This window comes from Aedes aegypti, chromosome 1, assembly GCF_002204515.2.
Source record: "Aedes aegypti strain LVP_AGWG chromosome 1, AaegL5.0 Primary Assembly, whole genome shotgun sequence".
Taxonomy (NCBI): Eukaryota; Metazoa; Arthropoda; class Insecta; order Diptera; family Culicidae; genus Aedes; species Aedes aegypti.
In genome coordinates, this window is record NC_035107.1 from 242,448,175 (window position 1) to 242,468,015 (window position 19,841).

Here is a 19,841-nt window from a genome sequence, read left to right on the forward strand (position 1 = left end):
CGGGACCACTAGTTTTATTATATTTTTGTTACAAGCCTCTAGTTGGGTACCTCCTTTTACAGTGAACTTATCCAGATACTAAATCAGAGCTTCGTTCCCTAGTTCCAGGATACCCAAGTGTACTATTCATACTGACATAGACTAAGCCCAATAAACAAATTGATTGTCGCCCATTTTTTCTGATTCCGGCACCCAATTTCGTCTTTTGAAAAATGAAAGTGATTAAACAAGTATGCATAAATCTCTATGGTCTAAGTTTTTTTTGTTTTCAAGATTAATGCAAACAATTAATGTAATTTCAGATTGTGCAGAATTGATTGTCTTGAAGAATTGAAAAATTATAAACCACACCGGTGTATAGAATACGAATGGAAGGTCACGACAATCAGAAGCTTTATGTCCACTGAAACGATGGTATCGATGATTTCATAATAATCTGATACATTCTTGATTTAAATCAAACATTCATCTATCGTATCGAATTCCAAATTGCAGTGTCTATAAACTTCTGAAAGCAAAAAACTGTTAATATAAGAAATAATTCGTATAAGATTTGAGATACGAAGTGATCCTAAACAAATATCGGTGAAATTTTTTGACAATTCTATCAACAAACTATAAATATTGCCTACTATGATACTGCCATTAAATCTGTAGACAAGAAATGACAAAATTGAATCACCCCTGGTTGTTTATATATAGGGAAAGTGTACCAGTTATGGCCATAATGGTTCCCTGTTTGGCCATATGTGAAATTTTGACAACTTTCACATTTTAAATCTTTTTGAATGTTTTAGCATCAAGATATATCTTAAATCTAACTTCTACAACACACAAGAATATTCAAACTTCGAAGACATTTAAGTTATCACGTATGGCGAAATAGGGAACCACTATGTCGATAACTGGTACACCTACCCTAGGTTACGTTATATCGAGGTTACGTTATTTCGAAGCAAAATATTTTCTTTTCTAAATTTCTTTCAACATGTATTGTTTGATGAGAAAATTGATCTTAAATTGGTGTTATTGACCTAGCAGACATTTTCAGTCTCTCTTACATATTTCTATATTTCTCCGTGTTTATTTTTTGTCTTTTCATTTTCATTTTTTTTTTTTTTTGTTTTTACGTCTCTATTGCAGTAATGCTTTAAAAAAATTCATGAATTGAATTTTTCTGAAATCTCTAAAAATGTTTTGCGCAGTTATGTGGAACTCGTGGTAAAACTCTTAAAACAAATCCTTTCATAATTTCTTGACAGAATTTTAGAATAAATTTCCCAAAAATACTTTTATAAACGAATAAGAGATTTTTTTTTTTTTTTACTGTTTCATTTATTAGAAGGCTCACACGCCATATCCAGCATCACAGAGCCGATTCTCAGTTTCTATTACTAATAGAAAAATTCAAACCCTTTATAAGTTTATTATTCGATAAACTCTGTTTAAGTTCCGTATGATCCGTGTTTGGGGAACACTGGTCAGAGCAAGCCTTTTTTGTTGCACTTTTCCCGTTGACCCGCCTCGATCGTCGTCGCTTATGTGTAGCCTCATTGTGTTCTGTGGATGAGTTTGATCCATTGTCATCATCAGTCCAGTCGTCGTCATTGTCGTCGTCGTTTTGTTGTTTCGCTTCAGTTGGGTCAGGAGATGGTGATGTTTGTCGGTTGTTGTTTATGGGAGGAAAATCCTCCTGATTGAACAAGTTGTTGGACGATTTTGATGCTGTCGATGTTTGCAGTGATTTATGAGCAGGTGCAGCGCTTGAATCTGCACACTTTCTGCCAGGATGAGATGGTTCGGAGCATCGTTGGCATGATTTGGGTTGGCCGGCATAAGAGACCATAGTAGGTTCTTTTTCTATGGTGATGAACGATGGAATTTCTCGAAGTAAATTCATCCTGAGTACTCGCACTCCGTTTGAAATTCCTGGAAAGTAGTGCTTCCACTTCTCACTTCTAATGGAGATTACCTCTCCATACTTCATCATGTGGTCAGCGATTGTAACTTGACTCATCGACGGTGGGAGGTCGTGGATTCGGACCGTCACTGCGTCACAATCGATGTAAACCGGAATTCGAAATTTCGTGTTACCACACAGCATTGTTCGCTTCCAATTATGCTCTAATTGGTACCGAGCGACAATTTCTTTTGATTTCATTTCGATGAGCACACAGTTGCGCGTGTGATGCAACTGTATGCTCTTAAGATCAGTAAGCTGGAGCTTTATTTCATTCTCCAAAAATTGCTGCACATCTGCCACATCAGGGCGAACGGGGAGAACACTGAAGTCCACCACTAGAGTGTTATTTCGCGCACTGCACATTTTCCACAAACTGCAAACGAAAGCGAGAGGGCAAAGAAGTACGTCCGACGAAGGCAAAGTTTGGCTGGGAACTGAATAAGAGATTTCATGAAGAGATCAATAGAAAACTCCATTAAAAACAAGAACTATTCTTGAGGGATTTTCCATGAAAAGATTCTGAACCAATACGTGGTGAGATTATCGGCAGTATTCTAGGAGAACTTTATTGTGGATCTGGAAAACTTGATCAGTTTTTGAACGAATCCCAGAATATATTTTCGAAATAAAAAAATCCATAGAAAAATTCCTAGACGAATACTTTTAGAATTACTTAGAGAACCCACTAAAAACAGAGATCTTTCTTAAGATATTCCTGATAGAATCAATGAAGGATTTCGTTCCACATAGAATCCTTGAAGAAATTTAAGTGGTACATAGAATGGTTCTTGCATAAATATTTAAAAAAAATCTGCAGAAACTCATAATGAAATTGCTGGAGATATTTCGAGAAGATTGTTTTTCAGGTTCTTAGACGAAAACCTATACGATTTTTTGGAGTAAGCATTCCAAGAATATTATTGGATTGTCCTTTAAAAGGGCCGCTGGAAAAATTGCTGGAATAATTTATGCATCTCTAGACTCTGGAGAAAAAAAAAGTATCGTAGGCAGAATGTTTTGAAGAAGTAGAATCCACTTTATATCTTGGAGAAATTATTTGGCGGAATTCTTGATCAAAGACACAGTAGATTTTATTCATATATTTAATAAAAAAAAACTTTTGGAGAAATTCATAATCTTTGAATTTAAAATTCCTAGGATTCACAATCCCTTGTACATATTCTAGATAAATTCCTGGAGGAATATTTGAACCATTTACTGGTGGAATTCAATGAGATTTTTCTAATGAAATTCCTCAAGGAATCCTTAAGACGGGAATCCGTTAGGTTAATACTGATCAAATGTCCCTAAAAACTCTTGGAGGAATCCCTGAAGTCGCTTTAAAAAACATCTTGTAGAATCCCTGGAATAACTTCTGAAGAAAATCTCAGAAGTATTTATACATGAATATCAGGAGGGGTAACTTGTGGAACTTTTGTGGATCCCTATCGGAATTATTGAAACAAAATGTTTCAAGTTTTATACATGACTATCAGAAGGGTTTAAGATGAGTCCATGGAGAAATTATTGGAGGAATCTCTGGAGGCATCCTCGGAATGATTCTAGTTAAAATCCGTGACTAAATTCCAGGAAAAACATCATTTTTTAAAGAAATCTTTTAAAGAATATCTGTAGCAACTCCTAAAGCATTAACTAAATATTTCCTAAGGCATTTTTAGAAAAAAAAATTAAATAAATAAAATCAAATATACGGATTGGCGATGGCAGCGTGGCCCGTCAACACACAAGTCCAATCCGAGTTTGATTTAGTCTTTTTGAATGCAAAGTCTTAATCAATAATTTTCAAAGTTTACATAGAAAATTGAAATGAGTATCCAGTTAACACACCATCGTATTTGATGAGATATAAGAGTGCAAATGTGGAGGCGATATACGTACATCTTTCATGCAGCCTTATGGCGCATTCCAAGTAACCATAAGCACTAATAATAAGCCCTTAATCAGCATCATAGATGCGTACATGCATTATAATAGCACCACAAATGCTTACACACCTTAAAACAACACTTCCGATGCATAGAAACCCTATCACTGCATAATTAATGCTTCTAAGCCTGATACATCCTTCTTCTTTCTGGCGTTACGTCCCCACTGGGACAAAGCCTGCTTCTCAGCTTAGTGTTCTTATGAGCATTTCCACAGTTATTCACTGAGAGCTTACTATGCCAATGACCATTTTTGCATGCGTATATCGTGTGGCAGGTACGAAGATACTCTATGCCCTGGGAAGTCGAGAAAATTTCCAACCCGAAAAGATCCTCGACCGGTGGGATTCGAACCCACGACCCTCAGCTTGGTCATGCTGAATAGCTGCGCGTTTACCGCTACGGCTATCTGGTCCCCTGATACATACAGGCATTAAATAAGCACTATATTGGCTTTATATTCGAATACAGGGCATGTTTAAATGCCATCCAGTGTTTTGACAGATATACCACGTGCTTTGTGTTTGCATATAGTGGTAAGAGGGAGTCAAACATAAATTTTCTCACTACTACAATTGCAGGTTTTATGACGGGGAAAAGTGATGGTTTAAATTGGTCACTTTTCTTTCCAATACTATTCATCTTATGTGGCCGTAGGAGCAAAGGAGCAGGACAACAACTCAACAATACTGGTGTCGCAGGTTCGAGACGCAAAATGAGGAATTTCATCATCATAAAACTAGGACCAAAATGTGGCAATTGCAAGTCCTCAAAAGGATGAAAACTACCAAAACGAATTTGTCTGATACGGTGAAGTACTATCTGTATCATTTTATTACATTTTTTGCATACTATTAGAGGTTTTCGTTTTCATTCATTCATTTATTTACCTCGTGTACCAGTTGCTTGGCCGCATACGCGAAAGCTCTCTGGCTGCGTACGCGAAAGCACAAAATATTCGCCCTAAAAACCTGGCGAAAACAACTGACGTTTCTCACGTGGTCTTATATCAGCATTAGTGGTGCAGAGAAGCACGGTTATATCTTGGCACTATAATGGCACGCTATTTCGCCTTTTCTGGCATTATAATAGCATTATATGCGTATATAAAACTGACATGCATCAAATGATTACCCTATATGCGCATATAATGCTGTAACCGTGCCGCATTATCGTACTTACTGGTTACTTGGGATGTACGTATATCGCCTCCACTTTTGTACTCTTATGTGCCATCGTATACGAGTTTGTGTTTACTGGGTAGCAGGCTTGGTTCCAGTGGGAGCACAAATGCAACAAAAATAAAGAAGTATGATGTATACAAATGTACAGCAATGACAAAATGTTGGTTTTCACATTTATATTACATCTCACTCGATATCGATGTATGACTGTATTTAGTGCTTGCATTGCTCTGATTTAATATTGGTTGGTGTTTGAATCTTGAAGAATGTTTATTGTACTTTATAATTTATGTTTTAATGAAGAAATGGAAAAATAAAAGGGAGTCAAAAAAAAGTTACGTTATATCGAGGTAAAAGTTACGTTATATCGAGTTATAAAGAGGTTACGTTATATCGAGGTATTACTGTAGTTTTACTCCAACGCGTGTAAGATTATGAGCCCGACTACTATGTCTTCCTTTCGTCTTTGGTATGTAGTACCAATAGGGCTCTGTACAAAAATCATTCTCTCTCTTGCACTCCCTAATAAAATTTGTGAACAACAAGGCCAGTAAACGTCAAAATGCCAAACAAAATCAAAACAGTGCAGAGTCCAGTAAATACGAAATAAAGACGTAGTAATCGAGATTAGAACATGTACCACTTCTAGTACTACATTTAATCCCTTGATACTACGCTCGATACCCAAATTTGACACATCGCAGTACACTTCTCTCCATGTTTTGCTCTCTTACATTACATGCTATGATATTTTGAGTAACTGCAAAGAATATGAATGTCTCTATTTCGTCTTTGGTGCTAATGGACTGAATGTAGTACTAGAAGTAGTATCTAAAGGGCACTGTACTATATTGATTTTGCATGGAATAGGGTACTAAAGCCTTGTCTCAATTTTTGTACCAAACACATAAGCTTAGCCCAGAAACATGTTTTCACTCAATTTTCAGAAGAAAAAAATGTAAAGTGGGCCCAATTGGCTAGCTTAAGGTGCTTCATCCTACATATGGATCTCGGAAAAGAACTACATCAACAAACTATATTCTACTCCGTCCAACGTTTGGTTCTGTTTTCCCCCTACCAAACGTCACGTGATGGATTATCGCCCTTTACCTATTTGTCGCGGAAACATAAATAATCTCGATAAGTGCATAGTCTTCACTTAGGTCATTATTGACAGATGGGATCGTCAGCGAAGAGCGCAGATAGCCATGGCGGACGACCACGTGACCACGCTCTTATCTCACTAGGTACCCGGTTGTTGTAAGCCAAAAGCCATTCAACGCTTAAATGTTCTAGGAACGCGCAGCAGCAGATAGCCAACCCAAGCCGCCTTGGATTGCTACAACAAAACGCAGCCTGCTTGGATTGGACGGATAGGCTAGAAGAATGATGTTTACGTTCCCACTTATGGCTGTTTACTGGTCTTTCGCAATCGTCGATACCACCTCGCCTACTCTGCCGAGTGTCAAGCGTCTGAGCAAATTATGCGCGCGGTAATCGCGACAAACTTGTATCTCTACACCGTCTACAACAACGTATACACACAATTACGGCAATTTGTTTGTCCACTCTCTCCCCCCGCACCTGAACCACCAGGAGCAAGAGGCCGACTTATCCGTTCAAAGGCAAGCTAGCCGCGAGGTGCGTACGTGTGTATTGTAGGAAGCCGCAGACGACAGGTCGTTGTCTTCCTCCATCGACGACGACAACCTGACTTGTCTACAGCAAACTCATTTGTCGCGCGAAAAAAAAAGTGCTAGGAGAAAAATAAAGAACGATAATAAATTAACGGTTGTAGGTACCGCGGAGACCGAGACCGAGAGAGATAGGCACGTGAGCAGACACTTGCCCGCTTCCGTCGTTGATAGTGGGAAGAAATTGAATGTTATCTATCTGTATGACGACTTCAGCCGTTTGTAAGGCATTTGCACGCGAAGAGATGTCGCGCTACCGCGCGTCTACCGACACACGTCTAACAATAATACCTCTATGCTCGAGTATCGGTAGTAAAGGTATGATAAGCGTGAATGTCGCGGGTGGGTGATGTCATGTGAGTATTTATGTCGTCTGGTATTGATACGTGTCGTTTTGAAGTTTTGCAATGTTTCACCGGGAGATAAGTTGCTATATGTCCCATGCGTTATGTCATGCTGGAACTGAATAACTATTTGCAAAGATTTTGAGTCATTGTTGTCTCTCTGATATCGGAAAAAGGGAAAGTACCGGCTTCAGTTTTCTTGAAATAATTACATCTGTTCTTGGCAGTGCGTAATAGTAGTTTACAGAACAAGTGGCAGAATGATGATTTTTACAGCACGAGTCGTAAATTTATCCTACGAGGCTTGCCGAGTAGGATAAATACGACGAGTGCTGTAAAAATCGAGTTCTGCAACGAGTTACGTACAACATTTTTTGCAATTTCGTAGAAGACCACTTGAGGGTATCAGAAATTAAATCGGAATGCATTCACCATTATTTTACAATTTCTGAAATATTGTTATTGGATTCGGCGTCTTTCGATAGATACTAATTAGGTTTCTTCGCTGATGTCGTTCGTGCTATTCGTAATCAAACGTCAACATCCCACCGCAAAATCGCTAGTGTTTGGAGGTGATTTTAACCTCCAAATTACGAAATCATCACCTCCAAGTTAGTTCTAATACTCTCCGTTATATGAATTATGGTGGCGCGTCGATCGTCACAAGTTTCTCGTTTACCAGTCAATAATTACAATCATAAGCTAAGTACATATGCTGTTTCGCTCAAGAAAAGTAAAGAAATTCCTTGACTGAATGGGTCGACAAATTTTCTACAGAAAGTCCCATTTGAAATGACATTTCTTCTCAACTGTGTACTGCGATCGAACAAATGTGATTTTCTAGATCATTTCATGAATGTAATTTCCCACGCATCGAGAAAGGCGATTACTTTTCTTGTCAGCAGCAAATCAGCCTTTAAGGTGAGAATGCATCAAAGCCAAACCTCAAATTTTCAAGAGCACAAATCTAGAGAACTAATCAGCCGTTCAAGCAGAAAACTTAATCGATTGGTCACCACCAGCGTGTGACCAATCGATTAAGTTTTCAGGTCAAACCGCTGTCTGGTTCACCTAGATCGGTGCTCATGAAAATTTGTGATTTGGCTTCGATGCATCTTCACCTTAAGCCTACTTCGAGTACAAGCTACGGTTGCAATGTTCTGAAGTACAAAATACAGAGAGCTTCTTATAAATGGTCTTGTTTATTTGGCGTCTCGAGGATTAATGACTGTCATACATCGAAATGATCCTAATTTGCTATTGAAAGCCTACTATGACCTTCCTAATGATTGTATTGCCTACTTCAATCTCCTACAGCTTGGCCACCCTGACATCCACATCGCACAGTGCTTCGAACGTATGGCACTTGGGGACAAAAGTCATAACGGGATGTTTTATGCGGTTTTGCCCTACGATGTTGAGGAGGATCTCGTTATACACAAAAAAAATCATTATTGGCATAAATTACACATATTACATCAGTAATGGCATAAGTGGCTTATACGTCAAATTTTACATTTTACACCATAGAACAGTGCTCGCTTTGAAGAAATGTTCAAAATAAAAATGCATGAAAAAGTACTTGAGTCGTTTGCATGAGCGATGTATGTGACATGCGTAACCATAAAAGTGTCTCAATAACCATCTTTTTATAAAAAAATATTGAAGTACGGATTATTCCAATGAATAAAATGAAATCCAATAAAAAAGGTTGAATAAAGTTTCTTTTTATTAGCAACACAATTCATTTACAAATTATTGCTACAAAAGAAAATTGAAATGTCGTTTGACCAGATGGTTTCATTTTCTTTTATTTCGATCATGTTCAACGGAACGTCGCAATGGTTCCGGTCAGCAAACTTTCATCCGATTTTCCTGCTTCCAAAAATGTTTGTTTGTACATGCTGTGTCCTGAACTTCCATCGAAGCCCCACTTAAAAACCAGTTTTACAGCAGTAGAAGCTTCCAACGAGGTATCCTTCATAATACTGGATGCAGTACAATTCATGAGCTGTTATAGATCGACTGCCACTGTGGTTTATTTTCTCGTTTTCATGCGCTTTTTGAATAGCGCCCAAACCGTTGATTTTAGCGATATAGTTTGTTCGGAGAAGTTTCTTGGTATATCAAAGCGCAACTTTTGACGAAAAAAGTTTTGTGATCAATCCACCTAGCAGTGAGATAGAAAAATTATTTTTTCAAAACATTTAGATAGACATATGGTGTCTTCGGCAAAGTTGTAGAATTGGCAATTTGAAACAACTTTGTCCAAGACACAATTTTTCTATCTCTTATGCTTTTTGAGATATATGCCGTTGTATGTGAATGACCCCTAAAAATCATCCCAACTAACATTTAGTGCAAATGTAAACATTCTCTAAGCCCTCTTTATACGGCTTCATGCTGAGTAAAGGCGCTGTATATACGAACGAAAGCTTCTATGCGATCCTTTTACCAACAAATCTGGCGAATCTACTCAGCTATTTTTAAGCTGTGTTGGCAGCTCTTATTCATACCGATCATTGCTCTAACTCGACAGTTATACGACATGTAGCTGTGTAACATCTTCGGAAGGCGCTTTCTCAATTATTTCGCAACTGTTGAATAATTTTTATACAGCTTCGCTGTATTATTGATTAAATATTATTGCAAGCTGTTTCACAGCTTCCAGAATTTAATATCATAAGTATCTGAATTAAATGTTACCAACGTTACACAATTAAAGTATCTGCCACCGCCTGGAATCGAACTCACGATCTCTGCATCCACAAGTCTTGACGTTGTCCTTGCTGCCACCACAGTATATATCGAAGGCAAAGAAAACACACCGTTTTGTTCTACATTGAAAACGGTTCATATAATATTCTATAATGACGGTAAAAGATGTTATAGCCACGCTTACACGGCTTCATCAGGCTGTAAAAGGGTGTGAAACGTCAAACGCAATGTTTACATCCAACAGTTTGTGTAGATTTGCGATCGAGTGAAACTGCTGCTAAAACGAGTGCGCGATGATTTTCTGTGATTATCCGGCGGAATACAACCCGAAGATCCACGGACCTTACGATCCTGTCCGTTACTACGGCAAGCCGGATACGCCTGGTGAAGTTGATCGAATTGGGTGCTTGGTTTGGCCACCGTGACAAGAACCCAAGGCTGCCGCTGGAGCCGTGCCTTATGGAGATGGAAACAGAAATACTAAAAACCCAAGCGGCTGGGAATTGCCCCGTTCTTCCAGGTCATCGTCGGCGGAATGATGTTGCCATCAACTGCGGCAAACGGAAGCACCACAGGAACTACAAGTACCATTAAACGAAGGCTCCCTGGAAACAGGGCAGTGAGAAGCGGAATCCACAGTTTATTATAGAAGCGCGATCCGCGGATGATAATTTTGGCAGGATTCGGTGGGTGGTTCTGGCTTGTGGAAGATAGCAATTAGGCATAGATTGGCAGACGGGCATACAGTGAAAAGCTGCTAATTTTGTTCGGAGAGTAAATTACATAATTAGCGAAAAATAAAATGTGAAAATCCAGGAAATTTCGTTTTTTTTGTTAAATGATGGTCACTGCTCCTGAATTGATACTTCGAAAATTAAATATGAGGTTAATAGAATTGTAATAGATGCGTCACAAGTTGTTCTTTTACAGCTCACCGCTGTATATTCGCTGTATAACTAACGATAAAGCGCTTCTTAATTATATATTGAGCAGCATAACAAATCATATTGAATAGAAGCAGCCGGAATAATGATGGGGACTTTTATTTCACATCATTGGGTTGCTACCTGTTGCTACTATTTACGGTGCTGAGTTACAGCTTAATGAAAGCAGCAAAAGCGATAACTGACGTAGTTTATTCAGCTAATATTTATAGCTGCAAATCGTTTGCGATACAGCTGTATTAACGCTAATAGTTCTATTTTTGACGGCTTTCAATTTTGGCTGTGTTCGCTGCTTTAATTCAACTGTTATACAGCACAAAGCAAATAATCTTGGCTTATAGCGCTAAAATTGTTAGTTGGGATATTTTTTATCATAACTTTTTTCCAAGATTTTTAACATTTTTTGTGTTTTCTACAGAGTTGTTTGTCATAGAAAAACCCGTGTTTTTGCTGAACATATCATCACCCTATCTTTTGAAGTAACGAAGTTATTCATGAATTACTCTTTTTTAGTAAAAACCCATGCAAAGACGCTTATAGACAAAAGTTTTTATCAACTGCCGAAACGGGAGATATGGTACTTTCATGATTTTTAAGAGTTGTCTGCGCCATGTTGCCCCGAAGCCAGTTATAGAGGCCAAAACTACCCCTTGAAAAAAGAGTAATTCATGAATAACTTCGTTACTTCAAAAGATAGGGTGATGATATGTTCAGCAAAAACACGGGTTTTTCTATGACAAACAACTTTGTAGTAAACACAAAAAATGTTAAAAATCTTGGAAAAAAGTTATGATAAAAAATATGATTTTTAGGGGTGATTCACATACAACGGCATATATCTCAAAAAGTATAAGAGATAGAAAAATTGTGTCTTCGACAAAGTTGTTTCAAATTGCCAATTCTACAACTTTGCCGAAGACACCATATGTCTATATAAATGTTTTGATAAAATGATTTTTCTATCTCACTGCTAAGTGGATTGATCTCAAAACTTTTTTTTGTCAAAAGTTGCGCTTTAATATACCAAGAAACTTCTCCGAACAAACTATATCGCTAAAATCGACGATTATAGCGCTATTCAAAAAGCGCATGCAAACGAGAAAATAAAACACAGTGGACTGTAGCAACTGTTTCTGATGCAGAAATCGGTTTCGGAATTATTTTTTGTTTCTCTTACTTTAGCGCATAAAGGCTAGGTAGCAAGTTCGGATGTAATTCGTTCAAAGTGGTTCGAAGCAAATTGTACTTTCGTTCCGACAGATCTAAATCAATGTTCAAAGCTAATTCCTGTGTTGCAGTCATGACCTGTACTTGATCCCCACTCGAATAATTTGATAAATTATCAGCGAATGCGACCTCTTCGTTGATAAGATCTGCTTCGTCCCTTTTCAGTTTTTCTTGAACATTCATTGAACGGTTTGTTTAGCCCCATGCCAGCCTTTGCAGCCGAGTTGGAAATATCTGCATCGCCAGTTTTCTGATTGCGCGAGAGCTGAACTGGTTTTGCTAACCAGTCTGAGTTTTGCTTCACGAAAATTTTGTATGATCTTCCACATTTAGCCCACTTTTAGTTTATTTCGCAACAATAAAATTTGCAAAACGTCTTTAGCTCGTTCTCAAATATCTTGGAGAAAGAATCAGTGCCATAACAACGGTACATGATATTCAGAACATGATTTTTCCGATTTGGTGGAGCGGCATAAAACTACTGCTCGAAACAATCTTTATTGATGGTTGTGGCAGCATATTCTAAAAATCATAAGATGACATACAATTGGCAAACAAATGCAGCTGGAATCACTTCCAGAATTTTAAAAATACTTCAAATTTTATTTTTAAGTGGATTTTAGAAAGGTACTTTTTTGTATGGGCAAAAAGAAGATAAGTGTTTTAATTTTATTCTGTATTAAAAAAAACATGTAGCCCAGAAGCATCTTTTTCAACAATTGTTAAAATATTTCACAGAAAATTGAATGGAATGACCTCTACTTACTTGTTTTAATACGGTCCATAACGATTTTCATTTTGAAAATATAATAAGGATGGGAATGAAGCGAATGCTAGAGGGACTGGATTGACACGAAAACAATGAATAATATAGAACGATGAAACAACTTGTCAACACGTGGTGTTTTGGTTTGTTTTGAAAACTGCACGAACTTTCTAATATCTTTACTACACGCTCAAAACATATGTTAACATCATGGCCTACTTGATTCGGTCGAATATGAAAGTTGATTTTTTTACTTTTGTCCACGGGACGCACTGTGCATCGCCCTGATGTGCATTTTATTCATTTTTCATATCCCATAACATCATATTAACAGAATCGAAAATTCCTGTGAAAGGTAAACGCGTTAGCTGAATACCGTCAATATCACTCACAACATAACGATTATTAGGAGGCGTTTTTTTGACAATATAAGGACCTTTGAACTGTGCTTGTAATTTAGATGAACTCCCGGGTAGAGCATGATGTGGTATATAAACTAGATCACCTACTTGATACTGTGTGTTAATTCTACATTCAGAATCATATTTCTTTTTATTGTAAATTTGTAGTGCCTTGTTTATAGCAATAGCTTTTTCTCTTACTTTGATCAAATCTCTTTCAATGTCTTTGTTTCCGTTAATGTTTTTCTCAATCATATTAATATTCAATTTCTTCTGATTAACTCCAAACAGTAATTGCGAAGGAGTGTTTCCTATCGATCGGCAAAAAGTATTATTTATAAAATGTTCTACATCTGACAAAATTGGACCGAAACTGTTAAACCGTTCTACCTTTTTTTTAATTTGCTCTTTCATGTTCGGAAACCATTAAGATTTATTGATTAAATCGTAAACTTTTTCAACTCCAAAATGTCCAAAGTCGTCATGATACGTCTTCAAAATTTGGTTTATCATGTTTTGAGGAACGAAGAATAATAATTTACTATCTTTGCTTTTCCTATACACTACTTCATCTCGCAACTCCAAATTTTTGTCTTCTCTATTTTCTAACTGAATTCTTATTTCCTCAATTCTAGAATCTAACATCTGGCTAGCCAATAAAGCTCTTTCAAAGTTATTATTTTCATTTCCTAAAGCACAGATAATCGGCAAACGAGATAAAGCATCTACATGCTTCATATTAGAAGAGCTACGATGAATGATGTCATAGTCGTATTCAGATAAGAAAAGTTCCCAACGAGCAATTTTTGCATTTATGTCCTTTTTATTTAAGGTTTCTTCTAGTGCAATGCAATCTGTAACTATGGTAAATTTAATGCCCTGTAAATAAATGTGGAACCTTTTTATACTATTCACTACTGCTGATGTTTCAAGTTCAAAAGAGTGAAGTTTTGATTCATGTAAATCTGTTCTCTTACTATAATACATTACATATGGGGATCATATGATTGTTCTTGCATTAAGACACCACCAAATCCGAGAGCACTCGCATCAGTATGTAGCTCAGTTCTAGCAAAAGGCGAATAAATTTTCAAAACTGGTTCAGCTGTAAGTTTCTCACGAAGAATTTCGAAAGCAATCATTTCCTCTTTTCCTAAGCTAAAATCTTTTTTATCCTTTTCAAATAAATCATAAAGAGGCTGAAAAGTTTGAAATAAATTTTCTAAAATAGCTTGCTAATCCAATAAATAGTCTCACGAGCAAAAAGTCAACGCAAGTGTAGATGTTCGTTAGTTTGGTCTTCACTGCTAGTCCGATAGAAACGATTAGGCAAGTTCAACTAGAGTAGTCTACAATTGAATCTGAAGTAGAATTCGATGAAGTAGCGTCTATATCAGATAAAGCCGTGGCAACTACGGCGCTTCACCAGAGTCATACTTATTGAAGCGCAGTGGCTTAGAATGCGAATTGCATTGGACTTGTCCAATCCGGTCAGTTAAATCATCAACAAAGATTGAAGGCATGCAAACAACTGACGATCAAGTCGGGTTATCTCCAATCGCGGACGGAGGCGTTTCGGATGTCACGTTGCATTTGCGATGGCTAATGCCACGGACAAAGAGTTTCGGCAAATGTCAACTCAAGGAGGCTATCGAATGAAAATGGCTGTTCAAAACCAAGCAGGAACAGAAGGACATCGTAATACGTCACAAAGGGAGACTCATGGTTCAAGGTTTTCGCAACCGTCCGACTACAACGAAGTCTTCGCACCGTTTCCATCGCAAAGGACATTCCGGAGAGCTTCCATCGTAAGACACGTCGACATTCAAACAGCGTTCAAATACTTGAAGAAACCGTTACATGTGCTAGCCACAGGGGTACCATGTCGACTAAGAGAGGACGATCTGCCGATTGGGGAGCAATCTACGCTAGATCCAATGATTTTGCCTAACTTCTGGATACTTATTCCTAGTTAGCTGCTTAGCTCCTCCCAAACATATTGTCGCTATGTACTGTGAAGCACGGTTGCTTGTGCTGTGAACAGTTGAACTCCATCCTGGCGCAGAGTTTATCCACCAACTCTAACGCAGTGGTTCAAATCCCAACAAAAAAAAAAAAAAAAAAAAAAAAAAAAAAAAAAAACTCTAATGGTTGAGATGTTCTTGTTTCAACGCTGTAGTTCAGTGAATCTTCGGCAGCAACATGTGTGTTAGCAAAGCTGGTTTTACCGACTCGAGAGTAACCAAGCTATTACTTGATGAATTGCATTCGGGAAAAGTAATAGGGTCAACACGGCCTCGAGTGAGTTTCCTTTCAAATACTCTTGCAGCCTAGTTATGTTGGAAAACTTTAACTGATGTATATGGGTCATTACTTCGATAACACTTAATCGAAAATCGAGTCTTTGTCTCCAAGGGACGGAATACTGTCCTTCTAGAAGTTGTCACCAATCGAACTCTTGGGATCTCTTTGATCTGAGAGCATCGATCGCTCTGGGTTCTGTAATAGAAACGTGGAGATCCATTACACCCTAGGCAAACCTAATTTGCATATGTTACAAAGGACCTCATGCGTTGTAGAGATGCTAAACAGCACTAGAAGACTTTATAAAATTAGTTGATATGCCTTAAAGGGCGTTGCCAATTCTACGGATCCTGAATAATTTTACGGATCAGAATGTCTTACTCATTTAAAACACCAATTCCCCTAAACATGCCACTATAACTAACAAAACCCTTTCTATCCTCCACAGCAAGATCCGCTATCACATCGGATAATAGAGAAGCGGCGGCGCGATCGGATGAACTCCTGCCTGGCGGACCTGTCCCGTCTCATCCCGCAGCAGTACATGCGCAAGGGCCGCGGCCGCGTGGAGAAAACCGAAATCATCGAGATGGCCATCCGGCACCTGAAGAACCTCCAGAACCAGGAGTGCGCCCGGGAGAACTCCTGCAGCGAGCAGTACCGCGTAGGCTACCACGACTGTCTGACCGAGGCGGCCAAGTTCATGCTGCGGGAGCGGGGCGAGGAGATGTGCTACCGGATGGTGGCCCACCTCAAGGAACACTGCAACGAGATCATGAAAGGTGGGTTTCTCGGATTGCTGCGGCGAGGAGGACAACGCTTGACTGTATTGTTTGTGTGTATCTTCTTGATTGCAGGTGAAATGATGAAGTCCCGGTGCGGTTCCGAGATTCCAAACGGCGGCAGTCCAGTGTACCTGCACCCGGGTCCTCTGTCACAGCTCAGGGATATGCTATCGTGTCCGTCTGATATCGAACACAGTAGCAATGACCACCACGACGTGAAGGACCTGAGCTTCCGCAGCAACACCAACAGTAGCAGTAGTAATCCACCACAGGCAGCGGTCATTACTTCGACGGCACCAAACAGCGTGCAACATCTGGACACCTCCAGCAATCACTCGACGGTGGACTTCGAGGCATCGTCACCTTCACGCATTTCCACCAGTTCTACCAACGGCCAGTTGCAACACCTCTCCCAGGACACCAACAACAACATCAACGCCCAGCACGAAAGTGTCCTGCGAACGATCCGCATGCGGAAGTTCTCCGAGACTTCACCCGAGCACGAACACAGCCACAATAGCTACAAGTTCAAGAACTACATCCAGCAGCGCTTTTCGCAGGACACTCATGGTCACGAAAACGGTCACCTGTCGGAGATGGCTCACAGTCCCTCGTCGGTTCACGAGGATCATCCGATGTCCGAAGTACCTCCGCCGTCGGCCATCTGCAAGGGTTTGGTGAATGGGCTAGGACCTAAGAGTAGAACGGACAGTGCCACCGGCCAGACCAACGGAAGCGACGAGCCGCTGTCCCTGAAACGGAAGATCTCCTCCGCGGAGCAGAGTTCGCCGGGACCGCAGGCGGTCCGGGACGACCGGGAAGACACCAAGAACGGCCTCACCGACATCAAGAGTGAGCACGTGGCGAGAAGCGTTTACGCTTCGTACGCCGTGCCCGTCTTCGCCTGCCATACCCAGGGTTTCTATATTCCACTGAACGTCAACTACGACAGTCTACTGCCATACCTGAACGGAATCGATCTGTTCGGCAAGAGCTACCGGCAGATGCCGCCGCTGCACCCGATCAGCATCAGCGTCAACTACGCCCCGGCCAGCCTGATCAAGGCCGGCGCCGTCAACGGGCTGACTCCGGCCGGTAAGTCCACCCTTGTCGAAACCATGGTCAACGGATGCTAGAGGGACCTAACCCCTAAATTTTTTGCTGCGTTTTGGCTCAAATCGGAACCCGTGAAGGTTAGGATCCGCGCCATGATTTGAACCTTTATTGGTCATGAATGATGTTAGATTATCCAAAATACTTTGCCATTGTGCTCCCCAGGGAGTTTTTATCAGAAAAACATATCCATCAAATCCGTGCTCACAAGTCGTTTTCTATTAGGTGAGCTGCATCTCTCGGAAAAGTTTCGAAAACAATCGTAAGGCCTACGTTTTTGTTTTGAAATTTTGCCCAGACATACAGTTTAGCAATAGAAAGGACAGGTGAGCGCAGATTTGATGGTCGTTTTTTTCTAATACTAACGGTCTGGGGAGCACCGTGACTTTGTGTTGCCTTATTTTGATGAATACTTTTCCAAAAAAAAAAATGCATAACCGTAAAAGACGGCAACACTTTGAAAAAAAGAAAATGCATTTTTGCCATTCACAATATGCATTTGACCTAGTTTTTTTCCTAGATAATTTATACGTAAAACACGCTAATGGTTCTTGTAATTGGAACTGATTGGAATGATATAAAAGCATACTTAACCACATGAAACTGTTTAGAAAACACAAAATGCCATTGTTAGGAAAGAAAAATAAACAAAATCAGTAGATAACCTTAGTAACAACCCGCGAAAGTAATAAATTCCATTTAAAAAATTACCGCCGAAGCTTGAGAAAAAGAAGCAAACCAGCGCAGACAAGGATAGAAGCAAGTAAACTAACAAACAAAGTATGTGTAATATGTATATTTCAACTCAGGTAAACAATATTTGTAACAAACAAAAACCCAACCAGCAGCATAGGGTTCATTCAAATATTACGTAACGCAAAATTTGGCAATTTTAGACCCCCTCCCTCCCCCACGTAACAGCTTTTGTATGGACAATTTTAAATTTTTGTATGGACCGTAACACTATTTGAGACCCCCTCCCTCCCCCTGTTGCGTTACGTAATATTTGAACGATCCCATAGATAGCGAATGAACGAAGAACAGATCTAGCCAGAATCAAAAGTAGACTAGGAGAAACAAATGAAGAAACAAACAAACAAAAAAAGTGGGGATCCGAACAGGAGGAACAAAAGAAAGTCAGACCACCCAACTGTGAGCCATTTTTTTAACCGCAATTACCTGTCACACGTTCTTTTGATACGAAATTGTTTCGTTTTTATTGTAAAACAGCCACCAAACAACCCGCAATTTGAAACAATTTTCTATTACTTTAAATAACAAATATATTATTACAATTATGAAATCTTTTAATCTGTGATACTGATTAACAAAAAAAAAAAACAAACAAACCAACAAATGGAACGCTATAGCAAAACTCTCGATGCAGAGCAACGAAAGAAGAGAAAGCAGAAATATTGAAAGAAAAGCTTAGGAAGGAACGAAAATCATACGCCCTAGTAATCAAACAAACTAAACAAAAAATTGTCGTTCTCCACCTGTTAAAGGAGAACGGATCTGTATAAAAACCCCCCAAATCAGTCGCTTTGTGTCTTGTATATTTGTAAAACCCCTTTATTGAGCATGAATCCGAAGAGGAGCGGAAAGCGAAAGAAAGATGTTAGGACATGATACGGAAATTATGGAAAAGATTTTTTTGTACACAATCGATTGACGTGTTTGCGAGAAGACAAGTGCTGTACATATAGTAGTGAAGAGAAACAAAATAAACCAAATGAATTGTCATAAAAAATCGTGAACCGTGAGTGTTTTAATCGGAGGAAAGTGGGAAGTGAGAAAAGAAAGCCCTGAGTTGTCTTGGCGTATCTTTGAGCTGTGTACACGGCTATAATGCACACGGTCTCTTTAGATACCATCCGGTATGCACTTGCTACTTTTAAGGCTAAGTAGCCCGTCATTCGTTTTAGCAACAATGATGACTTTTCAGCTTGCATTTCAAAGTGATAAAACTCAGTTTTGATAGTTTGCATTGACTTGAAAAAGTATCACTGTACGCGCTAACATGTATAAAGTATGCTGATACTTTTTCAGCTGTGTCAGTGCGAAACCAACTGATTTTCTTTGATTCGAAATCGTGAGATGAATTAGCAACAATCATCAACGACGCGTACAAATTTCAATGACGGCCTACTACATTATCCTGTACGTGCTTTCCAACCGCTTTAGGTTTCTACTCGTTCTAAGCGCTTTTGACCAGATTGGTCCTCCATACCTTAGTATGGATAGCGCCACGCTTGCCAGGAGCTAGACATCAGATGGCCTTTTAAAGGCATATTCAATGTAGCTAGCGTAACTGATCTTGTAATCGATCATTACCCCCAGATGCCTAAGGGATTGCTAAGACTCTATGGTACAATCACCTACCGAGATAAGCGCCGCCCGTTGCTCGGACTTGCTATTGTTGACCCACCACCACCTCAGTCTTGTGACGGGC

The 19,841-nt window shown here is 39.2% G+C and overlaps 1 protein-coding gene across 2 annotated transcripts in view; it reads left to right on the forward strand.

Moving 5' to 3' along the window:
• Positions 1-18,219, forward strand: part of LOC5573469 (transcription factor cwo) — a 180,821-nt gene extending 162,602 nt beyond the window's left edge. For both annotated transcript variants that reach the window (XM_021837354.1, XM_021837355.1), the window contains exons 3-4: positions 15,940-16,273; positions 16,349-18,219. In XM_021837354.1, coding sequence (XP_021693046.1) covers positions 15,940-16,273; positions 16,349-17,412 — 1,398 coding nt within the window. In that variant the 3' untranslated portion in view covers positions 17,413-18,219. The remainder of the gene's footprint in view (positions 1-15,939; positions 16,274-16,348) is intronic.
• Positions 18,220-19,841: the final 1,622 nt, after the last annotated feature.